General features: G+C 51.4%; 1 protein-coding gene across 1 annotated transcript in view; it reads left to right on the forward strand.

Annotated features, from left to right (window-relative positions):
- Positions 1–3,892: 3,892 nt before the first annotated feature.
- Positions 3,893–18,213, forward strand: part of KIF1C (kinesin family member 1C) — a gene marked incomplete at both ends in the record, with an annotated part of 28,057 nt that continues 13,736 nt past the window's right edge. Inside the window, 14 exons of the mRNA XM_080713382.1 lie at positions 3,893–3,998; positions 4,413–4,489; positions 4,835–5,014; positions 6,668–6,733; positions 7,047–7,225; positions 7,314–7,425; positions 7,837–7,914; positions 8,071–8,136; positions 8,227–8,302; positions 8,781–8,859; positions 9,085–9,230; positions 11,151–11,320; positions 11,479–11,558; positions 11,676–11,751. Of these exons, the coding sequence (XP_080569508.1) occupies positions 3,893–3,998; positions 4,413–4,489; positions 4,835–5,014; positions 6,668–6,733; positions 7,047–7,225; positions 7,314–7,425; positions 7,837–7,914; positions 8,071–8,136; positions 8,227–8,302; positions 8,781–8,859; positions 9,085–9,230; positions 11,151–11,320; positions 11,479–11,558; positions 11,676–11,751 (1,491 nt within the window). The remainder of the gene's footprint in view (positions 3,999–4,412; positions 4,490–4,834; positions 5,015–6,667; positions 6,734–7,046; positions 7,226–7,313; positions 7,426–7,836; positions 7,915–8,070; positions 8,137–8,226; positions 8,303–8,780; positions 8,860–9,084; positions 9,231–11,150; positions 11,321–11,478; positions 11,559–11,675; positions 11,752–18,213) is intronic.

The following is an 18,213-nucleotide window of genomic DNA, read 5'->3' on the forward strand; positions in this document are numbered from 1 at the left end:
GGTCGGAGGTCGAATATCCCTGGGTTCCATCCCCAGACCCACAAAAAGAAAGAAAGAAGGAAAGAAAGAAAGTAGAGCTGGGGGTGTAGCTCTGAGGTAGAATGCCCCTGGGTTCAATCACTGGTACCAACCAACAAACAAAAAACCCCAAACAACAAAACAACAGGACCCTCAACAGCTGAGCCAGGGGCTAAGGCCTGGGAAGGCACCCCAAGCCTGAGAGGGTAGATGGGCCAAGGAACCCGGGTCAGGACCCTGGCGCCTGCTACTGGGTCAGCCCATCCTGGTGGGCAGGGGCCGGGAGACCCTCGCAGGTGGGCTGGGGCGCTGGCCAGGCCTTCGGGGCGGGGGGCGGTGGGCGGGGACCCCCCTGGGCCCTGCCTGAGGGGCGGCGGGGGCCTGAGGGGCCAGGCTGGGCGGGCGGCGTCCTCGGGCCTGCGCGGGCCACCGCGACCGCAGCCGCCACCGGCCTGGAGGGGCTGCCAGGGCCTGAGGGGGGGACGCCCGGGCGCCGAGCTGGGCGTCGGGGGGACCGAGCGCCGAGGGGCCGTGCCGCCGGCACCCGCACTAGGCTCTGGCACCTGAGGCGGCAGCGCAGCAAATTCTAGAACCCAGGGCTCGGCGCGGCGCCGGGCGGCAACTGAGCGGTCGGCAGGCACCGGGCGCCGGGGCGGGGCGGGGCGGGGCCTCCTCCTGGGCGGGGCCTCCTCCTGGGCGGGGCCTCCCCTGGGCGGATACCCCTCCTGGGCGGATACCCCTCCTGGGCGGGGCCTCCCCTGGGCGGATACCCCTCCTGGGCGGGGCCTCCTCCTGGGCGGGGCCTCCCTTGGGCAGATCGCCTCCTGGGTGGGGCCCCGAGGGCTCCGCCCCCCACGGCCCCGCCCCCTGGCGCGCCTCCGACGGCGGCGACGTGCGCGGGTCCGGGGCCCGAGGCCCCCCTAAGGTCCGCGCCCCCGCTGAAGTCTCCTCGGACCTGAGTAGCGCCCCGCGTCTCGGCGTCTTGCTCGCCGGAGTCCGCAGCTGGGTTCTCAGGGCCCCGCCCGGCGGGCCCACCGTGCGGCAGCATCGCCCCTTTAACCAGAGTCGCCGGGTCCCTCCCCGCCCGGGCTCGGGCCGGCGCGCGCCCGCCCGCCCGTCCGCGCGCGCCCGCGGTCCCCCGCCCCTCGCTCCCGCCCCAGCTCGCGCTGCCCGGGCGGGCGCCGGCCGCAGGCGCCGCCGCTGCTGCCGCCCCCGGGGCGCGAGTCCGCCGCCCGCCGCCCGGGGACCCGGCGAGGGGCGGGGGCAGCCCCGAACCGGCCCGGGATCGCCCCCGCTCCCTTCGCAGGCTCCCGGGAGAGTTTGTCCCTCGGCACTCGGCGGAGCTGCTCCCGGAGCCCCGCCGCGGCGACGAGGTGAGAGCGGGGGAGGGGAAGGGAGGGGACGCCCGCGGAGGAATGTGCCGGGCCGGGGGCGGGGAGCCGGGGTCCCGCTTGTACGGCCGCGCGGGCGCCGGCTGGGCGCGGGAGCTGGGATCATGTGCTTGCTATTTGTCCCGCTGAGGCGCAGCGAGGTGCCAGGCCCCGGGTGGCTGTCGGCTGGCTGGACAGCAGGACGGGGTCCGCCCGGCCTCCCCGGAAGGCCTGGCGGGGGCCTTTTGGAGAACTACCGGGTGGGCTAGGTGCAAGTGGCCCGAGTCCCCCTTTCTGGTCGATCTGCCCCCTCCCAGCCGCGGGCTCCTCCCTGTACCCTACCGTGCCCTTAAAGTTACACTGGCAGACACCTTGTACCTAACTCTTATCTATTCCCTTACCCCTGTTCTGCTAGTGGCCCTGGCGGTCATCATTGTGAATCCCCACCAGTGTCCTCTCCCATGGTCAGGGTCTGGGGGGGTCAGGGCTGCTCTTCCTGAGCCAGTCTCTGTGATTTTGACTACTCCCTTCCTGTCCTGGGACAGGCCAGCTCCCTCAACCCTCCCATGCTCTGCCCAGGAAGGCTAGAGAGGTGAGGCCCAGCATGACAGAAGCTTGAGATTTTGGGGAGCCACAGGTAGAGGCCAAGCAACCCCAATCCCTTTTGGTACTCCTCACCCTGCTGTCCGTGGGCGTGGGCTGCTCAACCTCTCCTCCCAGGGTGTGGGCACCCGATTACCCACATTCCTGGGCTCCAGCCTGGCACCTTCCCCAGGGCAGTGGACGCCATAGCTCTAGGGCTGGGGCTGGGACCAGCCTGCTTCCTTTCCCTTCTCTCCTTTTTCAAGGTGCACTTGTCTCCAAAGACACAGGTATTCTGGGCCCTTAGCTGTGCAGCGCTGGGGGTTGGTGTGATGGATACAGGATGACCCCACCCTCCCCTGCCCATTGTCCTGGATCCTGAGGAGGAAGTGCTGGGGGCTGGGCAAGGGGTTTGGGGCCCACATGCAGGCCTTGTGGAGCTCATTAGCAGGCTGTGTCTCCAGCTCTTGGACTTTGCCCATCAGTGGTCCTTGTGGGCTCATGTGTGGAGGTTATGGGCTCTAGGTGAGAACTGGTTTCTCCTTCTCCACTGCTGTTGCTGACCCTGTAGGGAAATTACAGGTTAGGTTTTGTGTTTGTTCTTTCAGTCCTCTCAGCTCTCTCTGGACTCCCACTGTGCTTTGGTCCCTGAGCCCCCTCCTTGTTTATTCTATATGTCTAAGTTTGATACTCTCTGTCTCTCTTTTTCCTTTCTCCTCTTATTCTTTGTTTCATAGCATGACCTCAATCTTAACTTTTTCTGTGTGTGTATGTGGTGCTGGGGATTGAACCCAGGAGCATTCTACCTCTAAGCTACACCCCCAGCCCTATTTTATTTTTATTTTGAAACAGGGTCTCATTAGGTTGATGAGTCTCACTCCTTGCTTAGGCTGTCCTCAATCCCGTGGTCCTCCTGTCTCAGCCTCCCAAGTACTGGGATTACAGGCATGTGCCAGCGTGCCCGGCTGAATCTTGCCTTTTGTTTTATTTCTTTCATTTTCTTGGTGTCTGTGACTTTCTGTCCCTCCTCTCCCCCTTCTTGCCACCCTGAGTGTCTCTGCCCATGTGTCCCTCTCTGAATTGCTCTCTGTCCAGCTTCTCTCTCCCCTTCTATCTGAATGTCCAGTACACTTGTGAGTGGCGAGGAATAAAAATATCACCGTCCCTGCCCTTGAATTCACATTGCATTCGGCCACTCTAGAGGGGCAGCTATCCTTACCTTTCCTAACATTACCCCTACCCTTTTCCCTTTAAATTAAGAAGCCCAGACAGACCTCTGGAACTATGAGTCCCTCCTAACCACTCTTCCCCACAACCAGGGTCTCCCCACAGCCCTTGCTGGTGTGGTCAGGCCCCGAGTGTAGGATGGGGCTCCCCCTACGAGGGCCGGTGGCAGCCAGAACTGATACAGCTCCCTTGGTCTGGGGCCACGACGCCAGGTAACTCTGGGGTAATGGCCCAGGTCTCTGTGAGCTGGGATATGACTGGGGAGAGAGGGAGGAATACCTTTGGGGGCCCTCAAGATAGTGATATTTGGGAGGAAGGCGTGGGGAATAGGAACCTGGTGTTTGGGTAGCTGTGGAAGGGGATTGGAGAAATGGTTTCAAGAAGAAGCTGGAGCTGGGTGTGGTGGCACGAGCTTTTAATCTTAATACTTGGGAGGCTGAGACAGGAAGATTGCAGATTCCCTGCCAGCCTCAGCAACTTGGTGAGACCTTGTTTCACAATAAAAAATAAAATAGGATTAGGATTAAGGATGTAACTTGGAGGTAGAATGCCCCTGGGTTCCATTCCCAGTGCCACCAAAAGGAAATAAAGAAAGGAGAAGCAGCAGCTGGGAGGCATTGTCCGAGTCTTCCCAGTGACTCTGATTACCCCTCTTTCTCTGTCCTCAGTTGAAGAGGGCAGGGGTGTCTGCAGCTATGGCTGGTGCCTCGGTGAAAGTGGCAGTGAGGGTTCGGCCCTTCAATGCCCGTGAGATCAGCCAGGATGCCAAGTGTGTGGTCAGCATGCAGGGCAACACCACCTGTGAGTGAGTCCCAGAGGCCTGGCTGGGCACAAGTCGGGAAGGCAGGCTCACCATGTAGGCCAGTCCTCTGGGCCCAACGGGGAGGAGAGCTGTGCTGGGCACAGAGCAGGTGCTGGTTGAAAGGGTGGGGGCTGGGGCAGGCTGGCCTTTCCATGTTCCTGTCCCTGGGTGGGGGAATGTTGGCCGGGAGCCCTCCATTGCCCAATCCAGGGAGGCAGTTCAGTGGGGGCGGGTTCTAGGAAGCCAAAATTAGCTTTGGTGACTGGAGGGGGTGGGGAGTATTAAAGGGGAGAGATGAGCTGGGAGGAGCTGGGGAGTGGGATGCTTGGATCCCAGGGGCTTGTGGGGTGTGGGCAGAGGTTGGGAGTACCTGACCTTGGGTTTCTTTCCTTTGCCCTCTTTTGCTTCTTCAGCCATCACCAATCCCAAACAGGGCAAGGATGCCCCCAAAAGCTTCACATTTGACTACTCCTACTGGTCACACACTTCGGTGAGGTTGTTGCACCGGGGGAAGAGCTCAGCCATGAGGGTCGGGATTTAGGTCCTGGGGAAGGGTATTGCTGAGAATAGAACCACCAGGGATTGGTTGGGACTAAATTGGGAGGATGAGGACTCCTGGCTGGGTGTGGATAAGACTCTTAGGTTGTGACTGGGACCAGGAAGGGGGAGGTAGGATTCTGTAAGATTATGAGGAACTTCAGGGGCTTGATTAGGATGTTGATGGGTTGGGGTGCACAGGCCGTTGGGCAGTCATCAGCAGTGAGGACAAGGCTCTTGGGCTGTAGGCATGAAGGGCAAAGGTCCTGATGTCTTTCTCTGCCTCCCTCTCACGTAGGCTGAGGACCCCCAGTTTGCATCTCAGCAGCAGGTGTATCGGGACATTGGGGAAGAGATGCTGCTCCACGCTTTTGAAGGCTACAACGTGTGCATTTTCGCATATGGGCAGACTGGAGCTGGGAAGTCCTACACCATGATGGGGCGGCAGGAGCCAGGCCAACAGGGCATTGTGCCTCAGGTATGTGTCTGGAACCTGGCTGGGCAACCAGCACAGGAGCATCGTTAGATGCCCCACACTGGAGGAAGGACGGGGGCTAAGAACTCTGGAGCAGAGGTCTGGCTCTCTCTGAGGCCATTAGTGATAGGGAATGTGAGGGGCCAGGAGAGTCATCTGCAACCTTGACCCCCAAGGCCATTAGGAGAGGGATCTTTGTTTCCTGTAGAGACAGTAAGGCACAGCGAGAAGAGTCAGGGCACTAGGATCAGAAAGCCTTGAGTTTATGTCTTGGTTTTACTACCTACTACTCTTTTACATTATGTCATAATTATGAAACAAGTGTAATTATTATTTTTTGTGTGGTACTGGAGATTGAACCCAGGGGTATTTTATCTCTGAGCTACATGCCCAGCCCTATTTTTTTTTTTTTTTTAATTCTTTATCATGAAACAGGGTCTCACTAAATTGAGGAGGGCCTCACTACTAGCTGAGGCTGGCCTCGCACCTGGGATTCCCCTGTCTTAGCCTCTCAAGTCCTGGGATTAAACATGAGCATAATTATGAGCATAATATCCCTGTGAATTTCCATATCATAGATAGGGAATTAACAAAGAGCCAGTTGTGGTTGTGCACAGTGGTACACACTTATGATCTCAGTATTTGGGAAACTGAGACAGGAGAATTGCAGGTTCAAGACCAGCCTCAGCAACTTAGTGAGGCCCTCTGCAACTTAGTGAAATCCTGTTTCAAAATAAAAAATAAGGTTGGGCATAGTGACTCATGCTTGTAATTCCAGCATTTGGGAGGCTGAGACAGGAGGATTGCAGTTCACAGACAGCCTCAGCTCCTTAGTGAGGCCCTTTGTAACTCAGTGAGACCCTGTTTCAAAATGAAGAATAAAAAATAGGGCTGAGGGTGTAGCTCAGAGGTAGAATGCCCCTGGGTTCCACCCCCAGTACCACACACACACACACACACACACACACACACAATAAGTAAATAAAATAAAATTTAAAAAATAAGCCAGGTGTGGTGGCACACGCTTGTAATCCCAGCATTTGGGAGGCTGAGAGAGGAAGCTCGCACAGGTTCGAAGCCAGCCTCAGCTACTTAGTGAGGGTCTCAGCAACTTAGTGAGACCCTGTTTCCAAATAAAATATAGTCTGGGGGTGTAACCTGGAGGTAGAAAGCCTCTGGGTTCCATCCCTAGCACCACACACACACACACACACAAAAAAAAAAAGAATAAAAAATAGGGCTGGGGGTGTAGTGTAACTCAGAGGTAGAATGTCCCTGGGTTCCATCCTCAGTACTGTAAATAAATTAAATAAATAAATAAACTGGCCTGGGAGTGTAGCTTAGAGGCAAAATGCCTCTGTTTCAATCTCCAGCAAACACAAACATACACAAGCTAGTTGTGAGTTGGCCATAATTCTCCCTGGCCATGCAACATGCAGGTTTAGGAGCAGGATACCTGGGTCTGCATCCTGGCTTGCTGAATCCTAGTCTGTGACCCTGAGGAAGTGCAAACTCTCAGGTGGTTTTTCCATCTATAAAATGGGAATGGTCCTTCTCTAAGGGCTGTGGAAAGGGTTAAATGGGGCTGCCTAAGACAGGGCCTGGCCACTGTAGATGTACCACGAATGTCTCTGTGCTTCTTTGTACCCCCTCCAGCTCTGCGAAGACCTCTTCTCTCGTGTTAGTGAGAACCAGAGCACTCCACTCTCCTATTCTGTGGAGGTGAGCCCAGGTGCTGGTGGGCGGCGGGGAGTTAGGAAAGCAGACGGGTTAGGACCGAGGGCAGTCGACCTTGGACCTGATCTGGCTCTGCTAGTTACTAACCGAGTTTGGGCCGTGATTTCAGCCTTGAGCTCTGGAATATGTTCATGTGGGTAGTGCTAATGGCCAGACTCAGGTTGGAAGTGGGAGGATCCCTTTTCCCCATGCCTGGCACGCGTCAGCTGCAGTGACCTGGATCCTTACCGTGGACTGTAGGTTAAGTCTTGCTGCCATTGTCACTGCTAGCATCCTCCTCGTTTGTTTCTCCGTTCAGGTGAGCTATATGGAGATCTATTGTGAGCGGGTACGAGACCTCCTGAACCCCAAGAGTCGTGGAGCTCTTCGAGTTCGGGAACACCCCATCCTGGGCCCCTACGTGCAGGACCTGTCTAAACTGGCTGTGACCTCCTATGCAGACATTGCTGACCTCATGGACTGTGGAAATAAGGCGCGGTGAGGCGGGCTGGCAGAGTGGAGGGGAAGGGAGCCAGGCTGGGAGAGTGAGGGGCGGGACGCCGTGAATGCTCCTTTTCCCCACCAGGACTGTGGCTGCCACCAACATGAACGAGACCAGCAGCCGTTCCCATGCTGTCTTCACCATTGTCTTCACGCAACGCAGCCACGACCAGCTTACTGGACTGGACTCGGAAAAGGTGGGGCCCCCACAATGGGGACTGTGGTATAACGGAAGGGGCCTGGGCCCTCCCCGCCCATGCTGGGTTGTGTCTCCTCAGGGCTGCCACAGCCTACCTGCCCACCAGAGTCAGATTAGTGTGTTCAAATCTCCCTTTTGCTTGGGCAGGACTCTGATCCCACTGTGTCTCTTTTCCTGATGCACAGTGGCCCTCTAAATATTTGTAAGTGAATAAATGAACAAATGAAAAAGTAACTCATTCCTCTGTCATCTTCCTGTATTCTGTTTCCTCCTGTCACTTTCCTTTGTGCCTTCCTGCCTTTCTCTAGCCCTTGAGTACTACCCAGACTCCTGCTGGCTTCTCCCTTGATTTGCCTTCCCCATTCCCCATCCACCCCAGTCACCTCCTGCCTCTTTCCTCTGGTGGCAGGTCAGTAAGATCAGTTTGGTGGACCTTGCCGGGAGTGAGCGGGCCGACTCCTCAGGGGCCCGGGGCATGCGTCTCAAGGTGAGGGTGCTTCGTGGGGATGGAATGGGGACAGTGTGGGGGCTGTGTGGGGAGGGTGCTGATCAGCATCTGAGACTCACCGGGGAGTGGGGTAAGGGGAAATGGATCCTTTTGGAAGGGGAAGGTCTCATGCCCACATTCCTCATCCTTTTCTAGGAAGGTGCCAACATCAATAAGTCCCTGACTACTCTTGGAAAGGTGATCTCAGCCCTTGCTGACATGGTGAGACCTGGAGATTGGGAAGACAGGGGGCCCAGGAAAGGGGCTCAGGGAATGGCCCTTTCTGATTGCCTTCTCCCTCCCATTCCCCAGCAATCAAAGAAGCGGAAGTCAGATTTTATCCCTTACAGGGACTCTGTGCTCACCTGGCTGCTCAAGGAGAATTTGGGTGAGGGGCTCCTCTCTGTGCTAACTCTGCACCAATCCAGGAACCCCTTTGATGCATGTGACAAATCCTCTTGCCACCCCTAGATGTGCACATCCTGTCAGTGTTGCCCTGCCATGTCTCCTCACCTCAGCCTAGGGAATATCCTTTAGAGGTTTCTATGCTGAGATGAAGGCTGCACTTCCCCTGCCAAGCCAGACGCCTCACTGACCTGTCTACCCGTGACTCCTCCCTGACCCACACCCACTGCTGATTTTATCCTCTCCCTCAGACCTGTGACTGGTCCTCAGACATCTGATGTCTCCCTGACCTTACCCCTCCTTACAGCCACCAGATTTCATGATTGTCTCCACAACTCTTAGCTTTACCCTGCCTCAGACTGCAGCTCCATCAGACCCTTGCCTGGGCACTGCGGTTCCCCTGACCCCAGGACTTTTCTTAGGACTTGGTTCTGTTAAAACTTTATCCTGTCCATTCATAGGTGGGAACTCACGCACAGCAATGATTGCAGCCCTGAGCCCTGCTGACATCAATTATGAGGAGACTCTCAGTACCCTTAGGTGAGGCTTCCGGCTCTGGTGGGGATGGGACAGCATATGAAAAGCGTCAGGAGCTCAAGCATATGAAAAGTGCAGCAGCTCAAAAAAACCTGGGGCCCTGCCTGCAAGGCAGTGTGAACCCCCAGCTATGATATCTTGAGACCGGGAAGGGAGAGTGGGAAACAGGTAGTGCAGTAGGTGTGCTGTGCCTGCCCTTACAAGTCTCTACCCTCCCTCCTCACCCAGGTATGCCGACCGCACCAAGCAAATCCGCTGCAATGCTGTCATCAACGAAGATCCTAATGCCCGGCTCATCCGAGAGCTGCAAGAGGAGGTGGCCCGACTTCGGGAGCTGCTGATGGCTCAGGGCCTCTCAGCCTCTGCCCTGGGAGGTAGGGGGTTCAGGCAAGGGGCAGCTCGGGGTGCCCTGTGCCCAATTCTGTGGTCTGGGAAGGACCACCCACCCTTTTTTTTTTTTTTTTTTTTGGTGCTGGGGATGGAACCCAGGGGCTTTCTGCCTCTGGGCTACACTCCCAGACCTGTTTTATATTTTATTTGGAAACAGGGTATCACTAAGTTGCTGAGAGCCTCACTAAATAGCCAAGGTTGGCTTCAAACCTGCGTTATCCTCCTGTTTCAGCCTCCCAAGTGCTGGGATTACAAGTGTGTGCCACCACACCCGGCCACCCACCCTTCTTATGTTCAGTGACATAGACAGACATGTAGAGAAGGCACTGTGTGTCCAGATATTATGGAGCTGGGAGGGACTGATTTTCTGGGGGGCAGTCAGGATTCATAAGCTCTTTGATGACAGGTTCAGGAATAAATGGCAAGTCCTGCATTGATGGTTCATACAATAAGTTGTTAGAAGGAATCTATAATGGCACATGCCTTGACGGAAATTCTTATTAAAGTCTTAGTTTTAGTTGACCATAAGCTTAACTGTCCACAATGGGAAGGATTCTAAGATACAGTGCTTAGCCTGATAAGGTTGGTAAGAATGATAAGAAACAGTGTCTAAGCATGGTGTGGTAGAGCATGCCTGTAATCCCAGTACTTGGGAGGCTGAGACAGGAGGATTGCTCATTCAACACCAGCCTCAGCAACTTAGTGAGACCCTTAGCAACCTAGCAAGACCCTGTTTCAAATAAAAAGTAAAAACAGCTAGCTGGTTGTAGCTCAGAGGTAGAATGCCCCTGAATTCAGTTCCTACTACCAAAAAAAAAAAAAAAAAAAAAAAAAAAGGAAAGAATAAGAAACGGCATCTGTGTTGAGTATGGTGACACAAAGCCACTGGAGAGTCTGAGGCAGGAGGATTGTGGGTCCCAAGTTCGCCTGGACGACTTAGTGAGACAGTGTCTCAAATAAAAAATAAAGGCCAGACATGGTAGTGAGAGGTTGGCCAGATGACTTCTTTTTTTTTTTTTTTTTTTTGGTGGTACTGGGGGTGGAACCCAGGGGCTTTCTACCTTCGGGCTATACTCCCAGACCTATTTTATACTTTATTTGGAGACAGGGTCTCACTAAGTTGCTGAGAGCCTCACTAAGTAGCTGAGGCTGGCTTCAAACCTGTGCAATCCTCCTGTCTCAGCCTCCCAAGCGCTGGGATTACAAGCGTGCGCCACCACGCCTGGCCAGATGACTTCTTAAGACCTCCTGAAGCTCTTGGCATTTGCTAGACACCTGGTCAGTTTTATCTTTTTCTTAGTCTCCCCACTTTTTTTTTTTTTTTTTTTTTTTTTTGTGGTACTGGGGGTGGAATCCAGGGACATTCATCTCTGAGCTACCCTCAGCCTTATTTTTTATTATTTTATTTGAAACAGGGTCTCACTGAGTTGCAAAGGGCCTCACTAAGTAGCTGAGGCTGTCCTTGAATTGTAATCCTCCTGTCTCAGCCTCCCAAATGCTGGGATTACAAGCGTGCACCACCACGCCAGCTCCCCCCTTCCATTTTTTTTTTTTTTTTTTTTTTTTTTTTGCGGGTCTAGGGGAACCCAGGGGCATTCAACCTCCAAGCTACACCTCCTGCCCTATTTTTTATTCTTTATTTTGAAACTGGGTCTCACTGAGTTGCAGAGGGCCTCACTAAGTAGCTGAGGCTGTGCACAAACCGTGATCCTCCGGTCTCAGCCTCCCGAATGCAGGGATTACAAGTGTGTGCCACCACGCCCGGCCCCTTCCGTTTTGAGATGGGGATTTCACTGTGCTTCCAGGGCTGGTCTTAATCTCTGAGGTTCAAGTGATCCTCCTCCTTCAGCCTCCCAAGTGGCTGGGACTGTGGGACTTAACCTTATTACCTTTTTCCCTCTCAGGCCTGCAGGTGGAAGAGGGGAGTCCTGGAGGGGCTCTGCCAGCTGTATCGTCATCCCCTGTCCCTGCTTCGCCCTCTTCTCCCCCCGCACATAATGGGGAGCTGGAGCCCTCATTCTCCCCCAATGCCGAGCCCCAGATTGGGCCTGAGGAGGCCATGGAGAGGCTGCAGGTGGGAAGTTGTAGCTGGCAAGTGGTAGGGGTCTAGCAGCTACTGGGAATTTACTTCTTCAAAGTCAGGGCTGGAAGGAAGAAGGAATCCCAAGAATACTGTGGGCCCCATGGTAGATGTTTGTCCCTGACCGTCCTGATCCCTTCCTGCACTTGCAGGAGACAGAGAAGATTATAGCTGAGCTCAATGAGACCTGGGAGGAGAAGCTGCGCAAGACGGAAGCCCTGAGGATGGAGAGGTGTGAGCTGGGGTCCCGCAGCTGGAATTCTGGGAGGGTGGGGACGAAGTCAGGCCCTGCAGAGAAGGTCATGGGTAGTGAGGATAAGACTGACATTTCCCTCTCCTTTGCCCACAGAGAAGCATTGCTGGCTGAGATGGGGGTGGCCGTCCGGGAGGACGGGGGAACCGTAGGCGTCTTCTCTCCGAAGAAGGTGTGTGAGGGATTGGGTGAGGAGGTCCGGGTAGCTCTCTGGATGCCCAAAATTGGAGATGGAAGGAAAGGAATTCTAATCTTGGTCTGTCCCTTTGACTTGTCCCTCCATCATCTCTGTCTCCTCTTTAGCTACTTCCTGCCTGTGTTTTCCCATCATCCCTCCATCCATAGGACAGTCAGCCAGAGTCTACTGCTTATTAAGTGCTAGTGGCCAAGGACTCTGGGGCACACAGAGGGATGATAGGGTTTCCACCCTGAGGGGATTGCAAGAACTGCTTAGAATCTAGGTCTCTGTGTGTGTGTGTGTCTGTGAGTTCATGAACAGAATTTATCTTGGGAGTCATGGGGAACTGCTCATAGTCACTCTGGGAGAGAAGGAGAGGAAACTGGAGGTTGGTTTAAAGAGGGACTTCAGTGCTTTGTATGCTTTCATATTAGTTGAATCATGTATACCATGCATGTACTTCATACTCAAAAAATTAACTAGAATACACTTTCTCAAAGGATAACGTGAGAAGGCAGACTGTAAGGGAAGAGGAGAAATGAGTATGGATGTGTGAGCCAGTGAGTGGTCAGTGCAGTGGGCTTGGTTATGGATGAAACATCAGTGTGGCCTGAGATAGAGCAGCTGGATTCCTGGGAAGGTGATTTGGAAACTGGATCCTGAAGGGCCAGTGTGAGGCTGAGCAGAATTGGGGTGCATGTTGGGCTGAGTGGGACACACTGGCACCTGACACATGCTGTAAGGTACATCTTGTCTGGGAAGAAGGAAAGGAGCTGGTTAGGAGTGATCAGGCTCAGTTGGGGGCAGGAATATTAAAAATATTTAACCAGCTGGCACTGAGACTGACCAGTCAGAATGTGCTCTGGCTGTAGACGGCACTGGTGTGCACTGATTGTGGATGATGTGGAGGCCAGTTTGAGCAGAGCAGGAACTTCCAGTCCCTCCAGGGAGCCAGCCACGCCTGTCTGGTCCATGGTGCAATGCACACTAGGGCCAGGCCCTAAGTTAGACAAACTCGGGGCCAGACCGGATCGCTCGGTTCTGTCAGGGAAAGGTGGTGGATTACTTGAAGGAGGCCTGACTTGACTTATAAGGTCAAGTCCACCCAGAAAACTGAGCAAGCGGGGATCGTTGAATTGTTCTGGGAAAAGGAGAGAGCTTTTCCTTGCCTAGTCCCAGCTGCAGCAAGAGAGTGAGAGAGTTGTGGGTGGATAATTAGGAGTGGCAGGTCAGGACAAGGGGTCTAGTCCAGGGCTGGGTCCCCAGGGCTTTGAACCTACCTTCCTTTCTTTCTTTCTTTCTTTCTTTCTTTCTTTCTTTCTTTCTTTCTTTCTTTCTTTCTTTCTTTCTTTCTTTCTGACACTGGGGATCAAAGCCAGGGTCATTCTACCTCTTAGCTACATCCCCGCCTTTTATTTATTTATTTATTTATTTATTTATTTATTTATTTATTCATTTATTTATACTGGGTATGGAGTCCAGGGGTATTCTACACCCCCAGTCCTATTTTTGTTCTTTTTTGAAACAGGGCCTCACTGAGCTGCAGAGGGCCTAAGTAGCTGAGGTTGTCTTCTAATTGTGATCCTTCTGTCTCAGTATCCCAAAGGCTGCAATTACAAGCGTGTGCCACCACACCCAGTTATTTTATTTTAAAACAGGTGTTGAGCCGGGCATGGTGGCGCATGCTTGTAATCCCAGCATTCAGGAGGCTGAGACTGGAGGATTGTGGTTCGTGGACAGCCTCAGCTACTTAGGCCCTCCACAACTTAGTGAGACCCTGTCTCAAAATAAAGAATAAAAAAATAGCTGGGCATGGTGGCACACACTTGTAATTGTAATCCCTGCGCTTGGGAGGCTGAGACAGGAGGATCACGCAGGTTCAGAGCCAGCCTCAGCTGGTTTAAGAGACTGTTTCCAAATAAAATATTAAAATAGGTCTGGTAGTGTATCCCGGAGGTAGAAGGCCCCTGGGTTCCATCCCCAGTACCACCCAAAAAAAAAGGAATAAAAATAGGGTAGAGGGTGTATCTTAGAGTTAGATTGCTCCTGACCTACAAAACAAAACAAAAAATAGGTCTTATTAAGTTGAGGAGGACCTTACAAGTTGCTGAGGCTGGCCACAAAGCCAAGATCCTCCTGTCTCGGCCTCCTTAGTGCTGGGAGGTACCTCCTTAGTGCATGTGCCACCATGCCCAGCTTATTTATTTATTTATTTATTTATTTATTTATTTTTTATTTATTTGCGGAACTGGGGATGAAGCCCAGGTGCATTCAACCTTCGAGTTACACCTCCAGCCCAATTTTTTATTCTTTATTTTGAAACAAGGTCTCACTGAATTACAAAGGGCCTCACTAAGTAGCTGAGGCTGTCCTTGAACCATGATCCTTCTGTCTCAGCCTCCCAAATGCTGGGATTACAAGTGTGTGCCACCATGTCCGGCTTCATGCCCAGATTTCTGGGGTCTCTCTGAAGGAGCCAGACCAAGAACAGTGACTATAGATGGTTCTCAGTTTGGCTTCCTACCTTTGGACGCCTGTATGTGGGGTTCTGGGATAGGGAAAAGGCAGAAGAAGAGGGGAAGCTAGCGGGGTGGCTGTTTCTTCCCTAAGAACTTGACACTACTCAGGGATGCCACTTACTGTAGCCCAGAAACCAAAGGTCCAAGTTCTTGTTTGTTTTTGGTACTGGGGATTGAAACCAGGGGTATTCTACCTCTGAGCTACATTCTCAGTCCTTTTTGTTTCGAAACAGAGCTCTCTAAGTTGCTGAGGTGTTCAATAAGGTGCTGATGCTGGTTGTGAACCTGTGATCCTCCCATCTCAGCTGAGTAATGGAATTACCTGGTGAATTACATGGTGAAAAGCCACCATGTTCAGTTTTTTTTTTTTTTTTTTTTTTCAGTACTGAGGATGGAATCCAGGGGCATTCTACTTCTGAACTATACCCCCCCAGCCCTATATTTTATTCTTTATTCTTTATTTATATTTAGTTTTTGCAATACTGAGGATGGAACCCAGAGGCATTCTACCTCTGAGCTATACCTTCAGTCCTTTTATTCTTTATTTTGAAATAGGGTCTCACTGAGTTGCAGAGGGCCTCACTAAGTAGCTGAGGTGTCCACGAACCATGATCCTCGTGTCTTAGCCTCCCAAATGCTGGGATTACAAGCGTACACCACCACGCCTGGCTCTTTATTTTATTTATTTATTTATTTATTTATTTATTTTTATTTTTATTTTTTATTTTTTTTTGTGGTACTGGGGGTGGAACCCCAGGGGCTTTTCTACCTCCTGGCTATACTTCCAGGCCTATTTTATATTTTATTTGGAAACAGGGTCTCACTAAGTTGCTGAGAGCCTCACTAAGTAGCTGAGGCTGGTTTCGAACCTGTGCTATCCTCCTGTCTCAGCCTCCCAAGCCTGGGGATTACAAGTGTGCACGACCACTGGCTCCAGCTCTTTATTCTTTATTTTGAAACAGGGTCCCAGTTGTGGAGGGCCTCACTAAGTAGCTGAGGCTGGCTGAAAACCTGGTATCCTCCTGTTTCAGCCTCCCAACTACTGGGATTACAAGTGTGCACCACCATACCTGGCTTCTGGTTTTGTTTTTAATTGTCATGGTGAAAATAATACATACCAGAGAGAACAAATTCTGTATGTGATGAAAAATAAATTTTCTTCCTTCCCATCCTCAAGTTCCTTCCCAGAAGCAACCTCCATTATCAGTTCTAAAGGTAGTCTGTGCATGTACAAACGGGTTATGTAATTACATATGGTTTGCACACACAGTCTTTTTAATAGTGCTTGCATACCTTATTATTTTAAAGGTTACTTTGTGTTTTTCATGGTGCCAGAATATTCCATCATGTAGATATAGGATAATTTAATCAGTTTCCTACTAAGAGACTTCTTGGTTTTTCCCATTCTTTGGTATTACAAACAATGCTACAGTGGATAGTCTTATAACTAGGTGTTACTTGGAGAAACACATTCCTACAAAGGGAAATTTGGCACTTGGCCTGGTATGTGTGAGGTCTTGGGTTCAACCATCAAGATAAAAAAACAACTTTTTTTTTTTTTTTTTTGCAAGGTACTGGTGATTGAACTTGGGCATTCTGCCTCTAAGCTACATCCCTAGCCCTATTTTTTATTCTTCATTTTGAAACAAGGTCTCACTAATTTGTGGAGGGCCTCACTAAGTAGCTGAGGCTGTCTCGAACCTGTGATTCTTCTGTCTCAGCCTTCCAACTACTGGGATTATAAGCATGTGACACCATGCCCAGCTCAGAAAACTCTTTTTAAAAGTTTGCTCTATATTGCCAAAGTGCCCTTCAAAACTATGATGTTTATACTCCCAATAACAATGTATAAGAAAGCCTGTCTGCTTCCCCACCTCTTTATTTATTTTTTAATACTAGGGATTGAGTTCAAGAGCACTCTAGCCGGGCATGGTGGCTGAGGCTTATAATCCCAGTACTTGGGAGGCTGAGACAGGAGAATGGTGGGTTCATGGTCAGCCTCAGCTACTTAGTGAGATCCTCTGCAATTTAGTGATGACCTGTTTCAAAAGAAAGAATAAAAAGCCAGGTGTGGTGGTGCACACTCGTAATCCCAGCCTTCAGGAGGCTGAGACCTGAGGATCACAGTTTGCTAACAGCCTCAGCTACTTAGTGAGACCCTTCGCAACTTAGTGAGACCCTTTTTAAAAATAAAGAATAAAAAATAGGGAAGGGGGTGTAGCTCGGAGGTTGAATGACCCTGGTTCCATCCCCAGACCTGCAAAAAAAAAAAAAAAAAAAGAATAAAAGGGCGAGGGGTGTAGCTCAGAGGTAGAATGCCCCTCCATTCAATCCCTAGTACTTCAATTAAAAAAAAAAAAAAAAGAGTGCTGTACCACTCAGCTACATTCCTAGAGCCCTTTATTTTCTTTTATTTTCTTTCTTTCTTTCTTCCCTTCCTTCCTTCCTTCTTTCCTTCTTTCTTTCTTTTTTTATTGTGGTGCTGGGGTTGGAACTCAGAGGCTTTTCTACCTCTGGGCTATACTCCCAGAACTATTTTATACTTTATTTTGAAACAGGATCTCACTAAGTTGCTGAGAGCCTCACTAAGCACTAAGTAGCTGCGGCTGGCTTTGAACCTGTGTGATCTTTCTCAGCCTCTGTAGATTTTTTTTTATTTTCAGTACTGGGGATTGAACCCAGGGACATTCTACCTCTGAGGTACACCCCCAGCCTGATTTTTTTTATTTTATTTATTTATTTATTTACTTATTTATTTATTTTTCTTTTTTGTGGTACTGGAGATGGAACCCGGGGCATTCTACTTCCGAGCTGCAACCCCAGCCCTATTTTGTATTTGTTATTTTGAAATAGGGTCTCACTGAGTTGCAAAGGACCTCACTAAATAGCTGAGGCTGTCTGTGAACCCAGATCCTCCTGTCTCAGCCTCCCGAATGCTGGGATTACAAGTGTGAGCCACCACGCCTGGCTCTTTTTATTGTATTTTGAGACAGGGTCTTGCTGAGTTGCTCAGGCTGACTTCAAACTTGTGATCCTTCTGCCTCAGCCTCCCACGTAGCTGGGATGAGAGGTGTCCACCACCATGTTGGCTCTTTTACCCCTTATTTATTTTGTTGTAGTACGGGGGATTGGACCCAGGGGCATTCTACCTCTGAGCTACATCCCATAACCCAGTTTTATTTTTTTGTTTTGAAATATGGTCTTACTAGGTTGTTGAGAGTCTGACTACTTGCCGAGACTTCCCTTAAACCTGTGATCCTCCAGTCTCAACCTCTCACGTTCTAGGATTACAGGCATGTGCCATGACACCTGGCACTCTCTTGCCCTTTTCAATATGCTGGGTTAATCAGACATTCTTCTCTTTGCCAGGGTGCCTGGCAAAAGGTGTCTTTGGGTGGTTCATGTTTACATTTTCCTCAAGGTGACTGGGATAAGTGCACTCTTATTTGTTTTTGCAGTGCTGGGGATCAAATTTAGGGCCTTATGTAGGCTGGGCAAGTGCTTTACCACTGAGCTATGCTCATATGCTTAAAAGGCACATGTATTTTAGAAGGGGAAGCTGTTAGACTCACGGGGGAAACAGTTTGGTGAGGGTAGTTCCAATCTGGGAATGAACAGGTGGAGAACTGGGTCCTAGGGGAAAAGCTACAGTTCGTCTTGAACAGAGTGAAGACCCTTAGGGAAAGCCTGCTCTTGCTGGGCCCTTGCCACCAGGTGTGTGTTGAGGGGGATTGTTGGGGATTGAACTCAGGAGTGAGTGTTCTACCTCTGAGCTATGCCCCCCCACCCTTTTCATTTTTTTATTTTAAAACAGGGTCTCACTAAGTTGTTGAGGACCTCACTAAATTGCTGAGGCTGGCCTCAAACCTATGATCCTCCTGTTTCAACCTCCCAAGTACTAGGATTATAGGCATCTGCCACCATGCCCTGTTCTCAA

Source organism: Muscardinus avellanarius, assembly GCF_963383645.1.
Source record: "Muscardinus avellanarius genome assembly, chromosome: 16".
Lineage (NCBI taxonomy): Eukaryota > Metazoa > Chordata > Mammalia > Rodentia > Gliridae > Muscardinus > Muscardinus avellanarius.